General features: G+C 31.9%; 1 protein-coding gene across 12 annotated transcripts in view; it reads right to left on the minus strand.

Moving 5' to 3' along the window:
- Nucleotides 1-14,488, minus strand: part of LOC123913183 (putative disease resistance protein At3g14460) — a 35,378-nt gene extending 20,890 nt beyond the window's left edge. For 3 of the 12 annotated variants that reach the window (XM_045963796.1, XM_045963802.1, XM_045963798.1), the window contains exons 1-3: nt 8,935-9,146; nt 8,764-8,793; nt 2,303-2,920 (exon numbers count right to left, since the gene is read on the minus strand). In XM_045963796.1, the coding sequence (XP_045819752.1) occupies nt 2,303-2,885 (583 nt within the window). In that variant the 5' untranslated portion in view covers nt 2,886-2,920; nt 8,764-8,793; nt 8,935-9,146. Of the gene's footprint in view, nt 1-2,299; nt 2,945-4,318; nt 4,367-8,763; nt 8,794-8,934; nt 9,148-14,476 lie in introns of those variants that run through there. The other 9 variants (XM_045963806.1, XM_045963807.1, XM_045963797.1 and 6 more) reach the window with 8 other exon arrangements.
- Between the last annotated feature and the right edge of the window lie 5,662 nt (nt 14,489-20,150).

Below are 20,150 nucleotides of genomic sequence, written 5' to 3' on the forward strand. Positions count from 1 at the left end.
AGTGAGCTGTCTTTCAACACCTTCATCTTCACAAAATTTGTGAAATTCATTTGAGGTGTACTCCTTCCCCCTGTCACTTCTCAACACTTTTATAAACCTACCACTTTGTTTCTCAACAAAAGCTTTAAACTTCTTAAAAATTCCAAAAACTTCAGATTTTTGTCTCATAAAATATACCCATGTCATGCGGGTAAAATCATCAATAAACAAGATAAAGTACCTATTTTTGGCATGGGACAAAGTATTCATAGGGCCACACACATCTGTGTGTACAAGTTCCAACACTTGTTTAGCTCTCCATGCTCCTCCCTTTGGAAATGGTTGGCGGTGTTGTTTGCCAAGCATACATCCTTCACACACACCAAATTTTTCTTCAATTATTGGCAGCCCATACACCATCTTCTTTTGATAAAGCAACTTGAGACTATTGTAGTTCAAGTGCCCAAGTCTTTTGTGCCACAAACAAGAGTCATTATCTTCTCTAGCCATCATGCTGAAATTTTTCTCGTAATTAAGAGAAAGTGGAAAACTTCTATTGCTGGTCATTTTTACAACAGCAACATTTCTTCTCTTTGAATCAAAAATTCTGCACTCTAGATTCTCAAAATTTAGAGAATAGCCATGCTCCAAAAGTTGTCCAATGCTTAGCAAGTTCTCATCTAACTCCGGCACATAAAGAGTGTCATGAATGACTTTGCTTCCTTGCTTTGTTGTAACTCCAATGCTGCCTTTGCCTTTTACTTCAACATGTTCTCCATTGCCCAATTTAACTTTTGAGCCAAATGAAGAATCAATGTTGATAAAAGCTTCTTTCTTTCCGGTCATATGATTGCTACAACCGCTGTCCAAATACCACACATTTTTATCTTCTTGAAATGCCTTTTGACAAGCAAAGAATAAATTACCTTCATCATTTTCTCCTTCTGCAAATGAAGCATGTTGCTGATTGCCAAAACGACAATCTTTTTGAATGTGCCCGAATCTCTTGCAATTGTAACATTGTGATTTGCCCTTGTTCCAACAATCCTTCTCTGCATGAGTGTTACTTTTACAAATGTTGCACCATTTATTTGATGCTCCTTCATGCCATCTCCCATCATTCGCACCTCTTCCTCTACCTCGTGAGTTTCTGCCTCTACCTCGGCCTCTTCCAAATCTGCCACCTCTAGAAGACTCACCTCTATTTTGTGTTGGAGGCTTATTTTCACCATTGTTGGGCTGAATGTTGAGTTTAGATTGAAAGGCACTCTCAACTGATTTTTCAGAACGTCGTAACAACCTTTGCTCATAAGATCTCAAAGACCCCATCAACCCTTGAACTGACATAGTTGATAGGTCCTTAGTTTCTTCTATAACAGCCACCATAGGATCAAATTTTTCTGTCAAACTAATCAGAATTTTATCAACAATTCTGCGATCATCTATTGTATCTCCATGTGACTTCATTTGATTCACCAATTCAGAGAGTCTGTTGAAGTATTCATTCAAACTCTCATTCTCCTTCATTCTTTCATTTTCATAGTCTCTCTTAAGAGATTGAAGTTTCACAGTTCTCACCTTTGAGTCTCCTTCAAACTCTTGTTGTAGAATAGTCCATGCATCCTTTGATGTTTTTGCTCTCATAATCCTTGGGAAAATGGATAGAGAGACTCCTCTTTGAGTCATCCCGAGAACTCCAGCATCTGTGATCTTCTTCTTCTTCAATTCTTCAAGTCGGGTGCTTGATTCTTCATCCTTTTCATTTGCTTTAGGTGCTGGTTCTTCATACCCCTTTTGGATGAACTCCAAGACATCCAAAGAGGTGAATAGAGTCTCCATTTTAACAGCCCAAAAATCATAATTCTCTCCTTCAAACAAAGGAACTTTAACATTGCTATAAACTGCGGAAGGGTTGGTTGTGGAAGCCATATTTTTTGTTGTTTTTGCTGCAGCTGCAAGGATCTGCAGCTCTGATACCACTCTGTTGGTGGTATTCTAGAGGTGGTATATATTATAAACTATATTGTTGCATAATTTAGAGTAGGATAGTATTTTTGGGGCTGAATATTCATGTATTTTTCTTATTTCAAATGCATCTCATACACATGATTATATATAGCATGAGTAGTGATGGTTACAACTATCAAAGAGTCACCACTACTAGGTGCTTAATCAATGATTAAACACTCCACTAAGCACTAAGTGCTTCCACTAATAACAATGACAATTCACTCATGTAACTCTTCACTTACATTAGATAATTTCCACTACTTTATCATATTCCACTAACATAAAATCAAATCAGCACATTAACTAACAGGAACTTTGTTGCCACTGTCATTGCCTTCAAGTAAAAGTTTGATAAGTTCTTCCTTCTGAACTTCTCTAACATATATGGTTGACTCATCGACAAGAGCTGTAGTTGACAATGTTTTTGAAGGTTTCCAACTGACTAAGCCTTCTTTACTAGCACAAGGACCATCTTCCAATCCCAACCATTTTGTTTCATTCAAAAGTGATTCTAGTTTGTCCATTTGTTCATTGATCCTAGATTCAAATGGATTTGAAGTTATAGATGACCACATGACGGATACTTTAGTGGTAAAAGGTTCAGATTCGGCTTTCATCTTTTTCAACATTGCATCGGTAGCAATCTCATCCAAAGTTTGGTCTGCCTCATAAACAGCATGTTTAAGTTTATCAAACCACGTCTTCACACGTGTGCTTTGGTACTGCTTTATCTCTGCTCTTTCCAAGACATGTTTGATAGAATTGAGTTTAATTTCAAATTCTTCCACCAGCTCATCAAAATTATTACCACCAAAGTAGTCTCTGAATGAAGCCAACTTCTCCAAAATCACTTGAACGGACGAAGAAAGAAATGCCCCAGCAACCAACTCTGCCATGATATTGAATCTGAAGCACAAGTCTTAAAGCCTCTCTGCAAGATGGAAATGTGTTCTTTCTGTCAAGTAACATTAAATTAAATGAAACAAGAAGAATTATAAACTTTAATAGTAACATCTACAGAATATCATTGTTCCTATATATCTAAAATTGTAAATCATGTGAGTGTGACTTTAATGTTTCTCCAAAACTCTATTCTTTTAATTATAAAAATAATCAATAAATTATAGGTAGATTATACTAACAACAAAATATATTAAATGGCCAACGTTTTTTACAATAATTTCAAATTAGATATAAATTTTGTCAATTACATCAACAAATATATTGATACAAATGGTAAGAATTTTGAGACTTTATGGCTATGTTTGGATTGGTGGTAAAGGATGGAATGGAATGGAGTGGTAACTAACTAAGTTCCATTGTTTGGATTTGCAAAAAACGAATGGAGTGGAATGGAACACAATGGAACTCATTCCATCCCATACCATCCAATCTTCTAATTTTCTTTCCCCTCCAAATTGGGGTGTATGCAATGGAATGAATATTTATAAAATATATCCAAACAATGGAATGATATCTTTACTCCATTCCGCTCCGTTCCACTTCATTCCATTATGTTTCATTCCGCTCCATTCCATTTTGTACCACCAATCCAAACATAGCCTATAGCTTTAACATGATAATCCAAAAAATGAAAATTTTGTGGATTACAAAGTCAAGTTCACTTTTGAAAATTAAATATTAGAATGATGGATGCTCTTTGCCATTGTTTTAACTTTTTTTTCAAAAATTATTTTTATAGTGTACCATTTTTTGATAATTTTTTTAAGGTATTTTTTCATTTTGTTAAAAAAAATTATATAATAAAATTTCAAAATATCTCTAAAATACGATGTTATTTTAAATAGTTTATTATAAAAATCATTTTTAAGAGAAATAATTTTATAAAAATATGTTATTTTTATTAAATTAAAATTTCTTTTTTTTGACACAAAATTAAGATTTCTTATATGAATATATAATTTAATGAATGTCAAAATTACTGTATTAATTTAAGAAAAATGCTAAACAGTGCCCCAGAGCACTCTTTAAGCATCTTAAATAGTAAGTATTTGTGAATTTTGTATGGAAATATGTGAAGTCAGTGTATTAAAAATTTAAATGTTTTACTTTATGAATAAACTATTTCTTTAAATAGAATGCTTAAATAGTGTTCCGGGATACTCGTTAGCAAGACTCTTAATTTAAAACAAATGAATTAAAAATAAAAATAAAAAAAATGGATGTCACAATTGTGTACTACTATGAAGTTAATGAATGTCACAATTGTGTACTTTTAGCAAAGTCGAAATAATAAATGTCCCAGCAAAGCAATAGCTCTAAAGTGACTACTCATCATACTTCATTATTGTACTCTATTCTCACGGACCTGGATCGGGTGCAGTCAGCAGCATGCAGTCAATTAGATCATGATCGCCTGATCAAAATCAGACAGTAAATATTTTAGTATCAAAATTATTATATTTGAAAAAATTAGGGTTGTAGTAAATTTTAAGCTGTCTGATTTTGATCAGATGGATGACAGATCATGACTGCAGCTTGACTGCACCAAAATCAAATTCACTTAATCCATTTCCCTATTCTCACTAATTTAGGGACCTGGATCCTCTCAATCCAATTCTCTCTCAATCTCTCTCAACCATAAATCTTATCCGTTTGATTGATCAAAGGGGCGGAAAGATTGAATCCTACCTATTGAAAGAAATACACCATACAAATGTTTATTCATGTTGTTATAATGATGATGAAGTTTTCTATTGAAGTTGTTAAATTATGTTGTCTATTGATGTTGTTGTTGGGGTTGATTGCAATGTAAGTTCCACATTGCTAATGAAGAGAAAAAAAAGTTAAAGAAATTATATTGAAAAAGTCCCACATCGCTTAGAATGGTGAAGCAATGAGGGAATCAATGTTATATAATGGACCTAGGTTCTTTGTTTATAATTGCACCAAGCAGTAACACTTGTAAACACTTTAAGTTTATATTTGTGTCTTTTTGCTTTTCTCTTATGCTCTTGTTTAAGAGTATTTGAGATGGAGTTCAAATATTTACTTTGGAGAGTGTGAGTGTATTGGGGCATGAGGTGATTGAGAGTGAAGTCTATGTGTTGTAACAATTTTCACATAGTGTTTATTCTTTGGTTGTCGGTTTTGACAACGAACGTGGTTTTTCTCCGGTTTGGAGTTTCCACGTTATATTATTGTGTTGTTAATTGCGTTCTTTTATTTTCTCTATGCCGGTTTTTCCCAACAGTTGCTTATTATAACATGACATGCATTTATTCATGTGTCCAATGACGTTGCTTATTGAAGTTATATAAATGATGTTGAAAATGACGTTGTTTAATAAAGTTGAAAATGACGTTGCTTATAATGATGTTGATCCTCCATGATGTAAAACTGGAAATGACGTTGTTATTGGTACCACGTGCATGTAGTGAGTCTAGGCGCATTGCATGCATTTTAATTACATTTGTTCATTTAAATGTTGTTGTCTATTTTTCCTTATTTAATTGTTGATTGATGATTGTGGTTGACTGATGAATGTGTGTGGCCATCCGTTTAGGTGGTCTTGTTGTTTATGATGTTGCTAGTTCTTATGTTGTTTTAATTCAGTTATTTTTTTTGATGTATTGTCGTTCACCTTTACATTCCCCTTTTGGTTTGGCCTTACGGTGTGCAACCGTAGATTTTCAGATAGGTGATGAGTCATAGCTGATGCGTTCGGATAGCTGATGCATTTGGATAGCTATTTAATTGGCGTTCGAATAGTTGTTGCTTTGCTATTTAATTGGAGTCTCTTTGTTAGGATGTTGTTGGGGAAAAGTTTTATTTAATTATGCTACTAATTCTTTATTAACAATTGGACTATGTCATTTTGATTCAATCATTTCAATTTGGACTTTGAAACTTATATTATTGGTTTAATTTTTATTCTCCGTTGTATAATTTCTAATCATTTGAGGACGTAGCTACATTGAGTATGTGTGACATCCTTATTAAATAAATAAAATTAACTTTTTCACAAATAAAATAAAAGGGTAAATTAAGGGTGTTACTTATAAAGTTTCAAAGGGGTAAATTAAGGGTGATACTTATAAAATACATTTTTTAGGATCATTGTACCCCTTCATTTTTTAAGTACTCTCTCTGTAACACTTTATAAGTAAAAATACATTAAATATACAATGAACTTAAAAAATATTTTTTTACTTATAAGGCTATGTTCGGATTGATGGAATGTGATGGAGTGGAATGGAATGAAATGGTAAGTAATTAGATTCCATTGTTTGGATTTGTAAAAAATGAATGGAGTGGAATGGAACACAATGGAACTCATTCCATTCAATCCTTCAAGTTTTCATTCCCCCCAATTTGGGGTGTATGGAATGGAATGGAGCTTCACAATTAAAATATTACTATTTTATCCCTATTTATATTTTATGTTTTCTATTCCTCGTAAATTTGTTCTTTCACTTTTTTTTTTCCTCTGCTCAGTGTATTTCTTTTCTTATGCATCTTCTTTTTTCTTGCCTGTGTACGTGATAGTTTTCGTTATCTTTTCATTCGTGTTTCTGGCTGGATCTGTGTATTTTTCAAGGCTTCAAATAGATATATAAAAGAAAGTTTGTTTCTTATATTGTAGTTTCCTTGCTTGTAGTGCGTGTTTGTTAGCCTTTATATATGGACCCCCCGATGCAAATGTAGGACTAGTAATCAAAAGAAATGTTTCTTCGTCACATCTATTATTACCAATAATAGAATTTGTGTTTCAATTGGAGTATTTTTTTTTGTCACTGTTCTTGCTAGTACAATGCTTTTCCCACTCACATATTTAAATTTTTATTTTATTTTTGAAGGAGATAGTTTCCAGTAACAATAGATATACAGATATATTTAAATAATAATATTTTTAAATGAGGGTATAGTTGGTATAAAAAAGTTATAACTTGTTTCATTCCGTCTAATTTCCAAACAATGGAATGAAAACATTATTCCACTCCGTCATAGAATATCCAAACAGTGGAATGACTTTTTTGTTCCATTCCGCTCCGTTCCACTCCATTCCATTATATTTCATTCCGCTCCATTCCATTTCATACCATCAATCCAAACATAGCCTAAAGTATTACGGAGGGAGTACTTAAATTCGGTATACCAAATCACGTACCTACAACATTTGTTTAATTATTCTTAAACTTTTTAAATTTTTCAACTATTTTTTAAACTTTTTGTTTAATAAAGAAAATAATAATTTTACCCATAATTAACTTTATCAAAATTATTATGTGTTCAGCATTATCATAAATTTGAAGTAGAAGATATAAATTTTCGAGTGATATATACAAATAGTACCTCCGTCCCTAATTATAAGACTTTGTTTGACAAAAAAATACTATTCATTTACCTTGTTTTGATCATATTTTTTTAATAATATATAAATGTAAATATTAGCATGTAAGATTTTGTTCAATTTGTTTTGATGAGTATTTTCAAAATATTAAATTTTTATAATTTTTACTAATAGACAATTAAAGATATTACTGATCAAACATGGTTTTATAATTAGGGACATAGGTAGTAGTTTTTTTTGGCTTAATTAGTAAAATAGTCACTTAAAGACATTTTAAGTTTCAAAATGATCCATTAAAGAAAAAAATGTCTGTTTTGGTCCCTTAACTATTGACCGTTAGTCACAATGGTCTCTTCCGTCAGTTTTTAACACAAAATATATTATGTGGACTAACATTACATTTGGTCCACCATAGAACTCAATAAATCTCTTAATTTAAACCGTTTGATCTTATTGAAAAACAATAGCCATTGGATTTTGAATATCCACTATATGTAACAGTGCACCATTATCAATTAATTTTTTTCTCTATTTTTTCATCTTCTTCCTTACCTTGTTTTTCATCTTCTTCATCATGTTCATAAATTATCAAATAAATCCAGAAATAATTATCCACATATGAAATAATACATGAATACAGTCACCTCCTTCTCTCTTTCATCGCTCTTTCATTTCATTTCTCTTCAGTTCCCTCAAAATTTGTTAATAATCAAAGCAAATGTTTTTAGATTCCCGCAAGATTTTTTATTTTTTTTTAGAAACAGAAAAATTATCAATAATCACAATGAGTACAAAGTGAAAAGAGCAGGATACAAAAGAAACCTGCAAGAAACACCGACAACACCAAGATCAATCCCCAAAACAGTACCGCGGTTCTCTTATTTTTGTGATTTTTGTTTCCAGATCTGAGTGGTTTTGTTTTGGATTTCAATTTGATTATGTTGCTGTAATTAAGGATTTATGAAAATGATGATGAAGATGGTGTTGTTTGAAGATCTGCATTTTTCTTCTGGGTTTTGTTTGAAAATCTGCATATTTTAGATGAATTTATGAAAATGATGATGAAGAAGATGAAGATCTGCCAAAAAAAAAAACTTTTCTTTTGTTTTTTTTTTTGGAAATTGACTTGCCACGTCATCAAACTTAATGTTTTCAATGAAAATTAGACGGAAGGAATCATCGTGACTAACGGTCATATAGTTAAGGGACCAAAACGAACATTTTTTTCTTTAAGGGATCATTATAAAATCTAAAATATTTTTAAGGACCATTTTACTAATTAAGTTTTTTTTTAAACACATAATATTAATAGATAATATAATTGAAAAATATTAATTAACATGACATAAAGTTGAAAGTAACACTTATTTTTGTTCAAATTTATCTCTTCTGGAACATATATATATATATATATAATTTAAAAGATTAACTTTTGTTAACAAAGGAAGAGAAGAGATTACCTGAAAGTGTGAGAACAAACAAACTAAGATCTGCAAAGGAAAGAGAGAGTATAAAAATTTAGAGAAATATTTATAGGTAATATAATATGTCAAATATAAAATTTGAGTACTATACCAACAGAAGCTATGATGAGTAAATTGTGTTTACTAATATTTAGAGAGAGAAATTACTTGAATATATAAAATTGTGTGGAACAAAGAAAGAAACAAACTGAAGCTGTAGAGTGATCTCCCAAAGAAAGACTTAGAGGAAGCACAAAAACATGGACATGTATATATCAAAGATGAAGTTTCATATGGATCAGTGATTTTTTTTTTTTGACACAAAGATGAGTGAACTAAGAAGTAGAAAATGAACGATATATGTAGCTTTTTTATACAACTCAACTCACAGACCAATATTAATAATACGCGTATTTCCACACCTTGCAAGGAAATTGACGGAGTAACTTAAAGTTGCAATAAAATGGGTGGATATCTCAATTGGTTTGAGTTCAAAGTTAAAAATTAACCGTAAGTAGAAAAAATAAAGTTTAATTATTCTTTTGATCTCTTTATTTTATCAAATTCATGAAAATAGTTTCTCTATTTTAAAATCAAATTTTTTAGGATTTAATTTTCAGATTTATTTGTAAATTTGGTCTTAACTCATATTTTAGGCTATAAAAATGGTAACTTTTGATGGCAAAAAAGGTTAATTTCGATATCAATTATGATTATTCATCTTTAGATTCAATGTTAGAGACAATAAATAATTTTTTATGACACCCAAAATCACCATTTTTAGAGTAAAAACATGGATAGGGACCAAAGTTACAACAAATATAAAAATAGAGAACAAAAAATGATCAATTATAAAATGGGAGGACTATATTTTCGTATAGAGAGACAAACGTGCAATTAAGCCAAAAAATAAATAAACTAACAACTACTCTCTCCGTCCCAAAATGAGTGATCTATTTTGACTATATGCACTATTCATATAACTTATTTTGACCATATTTTTCTACTAATAAAAAAATAAAAAATTGCATATAAGATGTTGTTAGATTCGTCGCGATGAGTATTTTCAAAATATCAAATTTTTATAATTTTTACTATTGTATAATTAAAAATATTAATCATCAAAGTTATGCATCGATAAACATGAAACAGTCAACTGTGTCACTCATTTTGAGACGGATGAGTAATATCTAAAGTTTATATCATGTCGCACTATTTTGTGTTTTACAAATAATAAAAAGATAATTATAAGTCTCCGGGAGTTTATATAGTTGAATTGATTAGTACTAATGGAGAAAGACTTACTTGGGCACTGCCCCAACACATCATATTTGGGCACATTTAATCAAAATTTGACAGCACATTACTTTTTTTAAAAAATAAAATAAAAAGTGTTTTTCTTCTCTCTCCAGTCTCCCACTCTTCCTTCTTCTTCCTCCCTAATTTCTGCAACAAAAAAAAATGTTTCCATTTCTTCTAAACTTATCAAAATACATATCTTCCTTCTTTGGAGCTATAATGTAAAAAAAAGAAAAAAAACTTCTCCTGGATCTATCACGATCTCTCCTATGTCACTAGGAAAAACAATAATTTCATAAAATCAACAAAACATTTGAAGAACAACAACACACTTTAATGGAAAAAGTTTGGAAAAAATAAGATTAACTTGATTTCATTCACCATTATGGGAAGTTAAATTTAATTCACCACTCAATTTTTTCAATCAAAGCTCGATTAACTTGATTTTATTATGCCAACTTTGCATCATATAATCAAAATCAAGAGACAAGAAGAGAACGAGATGCGAGAAAATAGATCAATTTTTATCCCTTTCATAAATGAATCAAATCAAAATATTTCTAATTCTATTTATAATATTTTTTTAATCATCCCTTTCCCATTTTTTCAATACATTTTATCCAATCCCTCTTTTTCAAGATGCAGACTCAGATCCTTATTCAATAGATCTTACTTTTCCAAAGTTTTTCCATTTAATTGTGTTGTTGTTGCTGTTCAAATTTTTTGTTGATTTTTTAAAATTGTAATTTTTCCTAGTGCAATATGAGAAATTGGAGATAAATATCTTTTGATAAGTTTTGTTGTTGCAGAGATTGAGGTGAAATGGAAACGGAAGACTGGAGAAGACAAGAAAAAACACGTTTTATTTCATTTTTTAAAAAAGTATTATTCTTTATGTGATGTAAAATTTTGATTAGATGTGCCTAAATGTGATGTGTTGGGGCTGTGCCAAACTAAGTCTTTCTCCTAATGGAGAAAGACTTATATATACATAAATCAGAGTTTGATAAATTATAGATATTTCATTTATTTATTTTAAAAAGGTAAAATTCAAATCACTACGTAAGCCGTGACAAAAAAGATAAATTTTAAAATATAAAAACTAAGAATCATAAAAATACTAGGAGTGTGATATTATTTTGAAAGGTCATACTAAACGATATTTCGAGATACTTGTTAAATATACTAAGCAAGGTTGTCAGAACCGGACCGGACCGGTCGGTCGGACCGGTCGGACCGTGAACCGGCCATGAAACCGGCTCGATTATGATCGAAAATCGGATAGGAAACCAACCGGGAAAAAACCGTGGCGAACCGGGTTGAACCGGCCGGCCGGTCCAAACGGTTTTGCAATTTTTTTTTTTTTTTAAAACAAGGCAAAATCTTTTTTTTTTCTTTTAAAAAAAAAATCTGAAACAACGTAGGAATAGGAAAAGTTGTTTTTCATCTTTTTTTCTCTTCTCTCATTAGTCATCACGTAAAAACGCTTAATTTTTTTTCTCTTCTCTCCTCCACCCTCTTCAACCTTGCCACAAACCCTTCCCCTTCCTCCTCTTGCTCCGGCGCCGGCGGTACTACTACTACCTTGAAGACTATAATGATTATTAGTTTTTAACTTTTTATGTCTAGATGAACATTATAATGATTATTACGTTGCATTTAGCTATGCATTTGGACACTAGTCTTTATGAACTTGATGAACATTTAGTTTTTGCTTTTTCACTTGGCACTTGGTTTTGGTAGTATGTTGTCAATTGATTTTTTTTGAAAGCAGTATGTTGTCAATTGATGTTATGGTGCTATTTTGTGTTATTGAACTTAGTTTATTATATAATTTCTAATTTGGTTTGAATTATAAATTTTGGGTGTGGTTATGGTGCATAAGCCTAAACTTATGCACCATGCATAAACTTGCTTCCCACACCTACCATATTTGCTTCCTACACAAAAAGTCAATCAAAGGTCAGCCCAAGCCCAAAATTAGGCAATCCATTACTCGCGCGCCCCCCATATACTACCTCATTACTTGCGCGCCCCCTTTTGCTTAGCGCACCCCCCAGTTTTTTTTTTCCTTTTTCTCCTAGATTTATTGTGAGCCCCCCAATTTTTTTTTCCTCCCCTAGATTTCTAGCGCGCCCCCAATTTTTTTCCTCCTCCAAACTTCTAGCGCACCCCTCCCCCAAATTTCTAGCGCGCCCCCAATTTTTTTCCTCCTCCAAACTTCTAGCGCACCCCTCCTCCAAATTTCTAGCGCGCCCCCCCGTTTTCAATTAAAAAATAATTTTTGTTCCTTTGAAGTATATATTATAAAAATCCATTTTTAATTAATTTTCGTCATACACCCCCTCGAAGCCCAACATAATAACGAATGGTTCATGTATATATAAAGCATACTTGTCAAACATACAATTTAATTTTAAGTTTTATCAATCATAATCACAATATAAATAAAATTTCATACATTAATTACATATATATATATATATATATATATCGATTTTTCTTTACAATAAAAAAATGATCGAATCCAATATCTCATGCATACTATCCAAAATTTTTTCAACTAAACTAACCCTAATTGCTTTATATGATTTTTTGCTTTATGTAGCATGGTTTTGTAAAATGGTTATGTGATGTTTTACTTAATAACAATGGTTTCAGTATATAACATCTTGACACTAATGCCCATATGAAACCATTTAACTAAAATAATGGTTTCAGTGTATAACGCTATGAAACCATTTAACTAGACTAATGGTTTCAGTGTATAACATCTTGAAACCAAATAACAAGACTAATGGTTTCAGTGTATAATGCTATGAAACCATTTAACTAGAATAATGGTTTCAGTGTATAACAGTATGAAACCATTTAACTAGACAAATGGTTTCAGTGTATAACATCTTGAAACCAATTAAAAGGACTAATGGTTTCAATGTATAACATCTTAGCACTAATGCTCATATAAAACCATTTAACTATAATAATGGTTTCAGTGTATAACAGTATCAAATCATTTAACTAGACAAATGGTTTCAGTGTATAACATCTTGAAACCAATTAACAAGACTAATTGTTTCAGTGTATAATATTTTGACACTAATGCTCATATAAAACCATTTAACTATAATAATGGTTTCGGTGTATAACGCCATGAAACCATTTAACTAGACTAATGGTTTCAGTGTATAACGGTATGAAACCATTTTTGCTGTGGAATGGTTTCAAAGAGTTGTTCTCCAAAAACATATTTAACCATTAATAAAAATTGTGAAATAAATTTAAATTTTTAAAACGATATAAAACCGAAGAGAGTGACGTATCCCCAACCGTTCCAAATAATTCAAAATACCCTAAATAAAATTTTGGGAAAATTTTATTAATATCTTATATTTATAAAAGCATATTTACCTCATTTAATTAACTAAAAATAGTTCCAGGTCTCAGAAAAATACCAAACTGGTCCCAAAATTCTCAGAAAATTATTTACTATTTTTATGTAAAAATAAAAAAAAAATTGGAGTCTCCTTGGCACCGCACGCGCCCCCACGCGCCGCCAGTGAGAGTGGGCGTGGACGCGCGTCACTGTTCATCATCTTCCTCACCCATTTTCTGCAGAAACGGGTCACGACGACCCGGTTCGTTGACCCGGTTCGTTCTCCCTTAATAATCAACGAAACTCGACGTTCTTTATACCGTTTTGATCGTCGTTCGATTTTATGAATATTTCCGGTATTAGTTTTCGAAATCGGTGATCGAATCGCATGTAAAATGTGGCCGAAATTGAGCAAGCAAAAATAGAAAGTTCTTCAGTTATGATTATTACATGTGTAAAATCATCTGATGGCTGTGAATGACTTATGCACCATACATAAGAAAAGGCTTATGCATATTAACTTTTGCCATAAATTTTATTTTATTTTGACATTTGATATTTTATCTTTTTAATGTGTGAAATTATGAAATATTGAACAATTATTCATATTTTTTATTTATATATTAATTAAAATATATATTTAATTAAAAACGGTTCGACCCCGGTTAAACCCGATCCGACCAATTGAACCTTGAACCGGTAAGCTTGCCGGTTCGATGACCGGTCCGGTTCTGACAACCTTGATACTAAGAAAATGAAATAAAACATAAAATTAATGTTAGTAAGATAAGTTATAACATTTTTAAAGAATTGAATACACAATTTTATAAATATTTTTTTTAATATATTTAACTAGTATTCCAATAGACCGTTTACCATTTTCCTATTTTGAATCATAAAAAAACATCAACATATGTAAAAAGATGAGATCAATCACAATTGTGTACTGTGCTAAGTTTTCACTTTTCAAAAAGTCGAAATAAATGTCCTACCAAATACCAATCAACTTTAAAGTCTTTGTCTTTTTTTTTGAACCAAACAAACTTACTGCATTTCATTAAATATCAAAAGTTCAATACATGAAGGAATAATCTCAAATCTACGGAAACTAGTTCAGGAATTGGCCGCCCTAGCTAAAGTGTGAGCAACCGAATTCACTTGTCTCCTAATAAACTTAACTTCAAAGTTCACACATGATAACATAACAAGGATAATTTCGTTAACGATTGAAAGAAACTCTGAATTGCCTCGCCGTTTGGTACGAATAGCATCAACCAGCACTTGAGAGTCACTTTCAAACTGGACGCTTTCAAAACCTCTACTCTTAGCTTCATTCATTGCTTGCAATAGTGCCCATGCTTCACCCTCCTCTGTTGATAAAGTCAGTTGCTGCCACTGCGTAATTCCAGCCATAAACTCACCAGAACTATTACGAAAACAAGCACCCATCGCGGTCCTACCTGCACCGACAAAAAATGCTGCATCTACATTGCACTTTAACCATCCTATACGAGGCTTTTCCCACCGAATGGTGCTGACAGGCGGAACATCATGATCATCGTTACTTCGCAATTTATGGACGGCAATCCACTCGTTCCACTGATCAAACGCAGCCCGGCCAATTTGGTTTGGGCTTCTAACATTATCGTTCCAAATTTTATCATTCCGGTTATGCCATATACTCCATAACAGCATAGCCACTCTACCTATGGTAGCGTAATCCTCATTCCAACACAAGGCAAACACTCTATCCGCCGCACTACCTTGCTGACAAGCTGCGGAACCCAAGACAGATGACAGTCCAGCTGCTTGCCAACTGGATTGAGCAGAAGCGCAGGTGAAAAAAGCGTGTACATCATCTTCTACCTCATCTTCACACAATGGACAATGAACATCACAGTCAACATGACGTTCTAATAACCGATGCCTTGTTGGAATACATCCCCTACATAATCGCCAAAGCAGATGACGCGCTTTATGTGGAGCATGCGCTTTCCATATTTCTTTCCAGTTATCAAATTATTGTACTCCATTCTCAGGATTTAGCAAGGTTGTCAGAATCGGACCGGTTATCGAACCGGCGAGCTCATTGGTTCAAGGTTCAATTGGTCGGACCGGGTTTAATCGGGGTCGAATCGTTTTTAATTAAATATATATTTTAATTAATATATAAATAAATATATATGAATAATTGCTCAATATTTCATAATTTCACATATTAAAAAGATAAAATATCACAAGTCAAAATAAAATAAAATTTATAATTCAAACCAAATGAAAAATAGATGAAAAACAAAATTCTTTCCTATTCTTACGACGTCGTTGTTTTGTTTCAGATTTTTTTAAAAAATAAAAAATTAAAATGACGTCGTTTTGCCCTATTTTATTTTTTATTTTTAAAAAAAACAGCAAAACCGCTTGAACCGCTCGGCCGGTTCGCCGGTTCGACCCGGTTCACGTGTTTTTTTGCCGGTCGGTTTCATATCCATTTTTTGCTCAAAACCGAACCGTTTTCATGACCGGTTCACGGTCCGACCAGCCCGACCAGCCGGTTCGGTCCGATTTTGATAAACTTGGTATTTAGAGCTGGGGCTTTGGATCTATGATCACGTGCGAATTTTGAATCACAAAATTACAGCTCTATAGAGTGTTTTTTTTTTTTTTTGAGAGAAAAACAACTCTATACTATAGAGTTTGTCATAATGGTTATAACTCATAATATTAGGTTTCATGCAATTATAATTGTCAATAAAATTAAAATATTGAGTGTTTTTTTATTTGTGATTAAGTAGTTTAGTTGTTAAAATTTCAACCTTAAAGTGAATGAGTGAAGTGTCTCAGTTCGAACTTTAGCTCGTTTGCTAATTTATTTTATAGAAGAAACAAGTTCATTAAAAAAATTATAGTTATGAAATTATAAGTTGGTTTTTCAATTTGGGGTTTTATGACGGTTTTGGAGTGAGTTTGAGTATTTTTGAAACTGATAGAATGAGGGAGGGGGGGGGGGGGGGGGGGGGGGGGGGGGGGGGGGGGGAGGGAAGATGGTGTGTTTTTATATACATTATGATAGTCCTCTACTTAAGTAGCGGGTGATTTTAACATGTCTGTTACTTAAGTAGCGGATGACAAAACTTAAAAAAAAAAAATCTTGTAGGGTGTCTCGTGAGGGGTGGGGCCCGGGGTGGTGGTTAAGTCTTAGACGTTTGAGAATTTCAAATTTTTTCACATTTGCTATATAAGTAACGAATTAAATCTGCTATCTAAATAATAGACATAGTTATTTTGATAAATTTTTTGGGCACGAAAAACAGATAGAGTGCCAAAACAAATTTTCATCAAATTATTGTACTTCATTCTCATTATTAGTGTATCAATTTGGATCACAAAATTACAACTTCATCCGAAAAGATTAGTAGTGCAATTTGTTGACATTTTCCTTTCACTTAGAATATATATACACAACAACTCTAAAGTAAAAAAAATTGGGTCCACGAAAGTCACATGCGCTTTTTGAGTCAAATAATTTAATGACTAAAATTCTATTATTTTTAAATGAATAAATAGAATATATAAGTTCGAACTCCGATTTTTACGTATAAAAATGTTATATTTTTACCGACTAAACTCATCTCATGAGAATATAAAAGAGGCAATGCCCCACCACCAGTAAATAATAATGCATTTTTCTGTGTCAAAAAAAAAAAAAGCATTTTCCAGATTCCCGACAAGAGTGCGTAAGTACAATAATTTACTACCTTATTATATAGTAGTGCTTTCTTTGGATCTTATAGTAGTGCTCTTTTTACATGCAATTTCATAAACGGAAGCAAATGTTAAATTATTGAAGTTTTTATGTTGAGTTTCAAATATTGTTAACCGACAATTAGCTACTCTTTGTAATTTTTTATCTTCTCATAAATTTTCTATTTTTTTTTATCGTTTTTTTCTTTCTTCAATTACTACTGAGTCTGAACCTAAATCATACATTGAGGCTAAAATTTTTTCGGAGTGGCGCAATGCAATGCAATCTGAGATTGATGCCTTGTGTGAAAACAGAACATGGTCCTTAGTTTCTCCACCACCTAGGAAGAAACCGATTGGTTGTCGTTGGATTTTCAAAATTAAACGCAAATCTGATGGAAACATTGAAAGATATAAAGCACGATTAGTTGCTAAAGAATATACTCAAGTTGAAGGGATTGATTATTTTGATACTTTAGCTCCTGTTGCAAAACTTGTAACAATTCGAGTTCTTCTCTCAGTTGCTGCTGCAAAAAATTGGCATCTTCATCAACTTGACGTTAATAATGCATTCTTACACGGTGATTTGCATGAAGATGTATATATGCAACTACCACCAGGATTTAAACGTCAGGGGGAGCCTCTTGTATGTAAGTTACATAAGTCTCTCTATGGTATGCAACTACGACCCAAGTCTTTGATTTAGAAGTGCTTGTGTAAAAGATTCTTAATCATGCTCATGAGATGAAGATCATAACCTGTTAGAACAATGTCATCAACATAAAGGAGCAAAAAAACAGAATCAGATTCACGATGCAGACAAAAAAGTAAGAGGTCAGCTGTACGATGTGTGAAACCAAATTCAATAAGAACCTTTGAAAATAAGTGTTTAATTTCTTTTGGGCTTCATTAAAACCCTTTCAATCCAATTTTTTTTCTTCTTATAATTAGAACTATAAAGAGTATTGAATATACTGTCCGTAGGCTTTGGCTAACATGCACAAGTGCACCATATGGTTTATGGTGCACAAGTTGGTGATTTCATTATAACGAATACGAATTTTACAAAATCTATTGTTGGATTGAAAATTTATATCATATAGATCATCCATAATTGTTTTCGAAAAAATTGAAAAATTATTTGATATGTTATTGAGACCCGTCAAAATTAAAGGTTTATGAATTTTTATTAAATACCGTTAATCTTTATGAGTCTCAATAACATATCAAATAATTTTTTATTTTTTTTACATTTTTTTATGAATGATCTATATAATATAAACTTTCAATTCAACTATAAATTTTATAAAATTTGTATTGTATTGGTTATAATAAAATTGCCAACTTATACGCGCACAGGATATAGGATATAGTGCACTTGTGCCATTGTCCGCATACTGTTTTCTGTATGTCACCAAATAATGTGACGTGACAACCAAAAAATTATCCACATTTTTTGTGTTGAGTTATTCGCATTTCACATCACATGTATGATTTGTTATAAAAAAAAAGCAGACATTAGCATATGCAAAAAGATTGAGATCAATCACCGTACTCTGTTTTCAAAAAAGACGAAATAAATGTCCTAGTGCCATGTATGATTTGTTATATAAAAAAAAAAGCAGACATTAGCACATGCAAAAAGATTGAGATCAATCACCGTACTATGTTTTCAAATAAGACGAAATAAATGTCCTAGTGATGGTATTATGCAATATCGCAACCAAGTAATAAAGTGATAAGTTATTGTTCTCTAGAAAGATTGTGCTAAAATTACTAGTTTCGCTTAGGAACAACTGATAGTTTGCATTCACTTTGTTGTTTAGAGATAGTTGTGCGGGTAAAAAGTAAATTGCAGAAAAGTAAATTATTAAAAAATAGATAAATGTGTGTGTCCATGCGGGGTGGTTAATTCCCTTGTTCCCCTCTATAAGGATTAGTTTTATAAAATAGGTTCGGAAGCACTCGTTCCCGATTTCTATTACAAACTGGTCAGAGCCTAGTTTAGGTTGCCCTACTCTGCTTAAATATCCTCGCCCCAGTCGGTTCCACTTTTTTGTTTAGACTTTGGTATCATTACCCTTAAAGCTTAATGTGTCGCAAGCTGTCACGTGTGCCTAAAACTAGTTCTAACTCTGACGTCAGGTAGAATTTATCATTCTAGACTAAGCTTTTAATCATATACTAAGACCTCAGATACTAATGGTCTTATGTTGGACCTTAGCACACCGTCCTTCGTTCGGGATAATTAGTTTCGTTTCCTATTTGATATCCACTAATTTCCTTAGATTTTATTCTAATGTGATCAGTATTAAAATAAATATAAAAACCAGACAATAAAAAAGTTTCAATAGGAACAACTGAATTTATATCCAAATTATACAAAATCAAGCATTCGTAAGGGAGTTCAACAACTCCACATAACCTAGGAATAATAAATTACAAAGACAATAAAGAAAAGAACCTTAATCCGCGGGTATTTTTACTTAATTTGATACGGATTCATCTCTTCAGCCGCTGCTCTACTACTTATTTGGTTGCTGCTCTTCATTTGCTTGCTATCAATGAATTTAATTTATTTTCATGGTTAATTTTGTAACAAGCTTAAAGCTTAGTAAGTTTTAGCGCGAGGGGGAGTGTTAGAATAGAAAATATTATATTATTATTTGTTGAGAAAATATCTCTATGATTTAGTTTGTTTATTCTTAGTCCTAAAATAAAAGATTTAGTTTAGATTTAAATATATTCACTTGGTTATAAATACCAAGGGAGTCATACTATTTTATTATGTAAATAATATTATCGATAATATTTTATGTTCCTTATTATTTTCTCCTATTCTTTCACCTAAATACCTCAATTTTAACCGAAGACATTCATAAAACTTTCTATAAATTGTGTATGAACTAGACAAGCATGAATGGCCTTAAAATTTATTAAATTATAAAAATACACAAGAGAAAAATGA

Source organism: Trifolium pratense, linkage group LG3 (assembly GCF_020283565.1).
Source record: "Trifolium pratense cultivar HEN17-A07 linkage group LG3, ARS_RC_1.1, whole genome shotgun sequence".
NCBI lineage: Eukaryota > Viridiplantae > Streptophyta > Magnoliopsida > Fabales > Fabaceae > Trifolium > Trifolium pratense.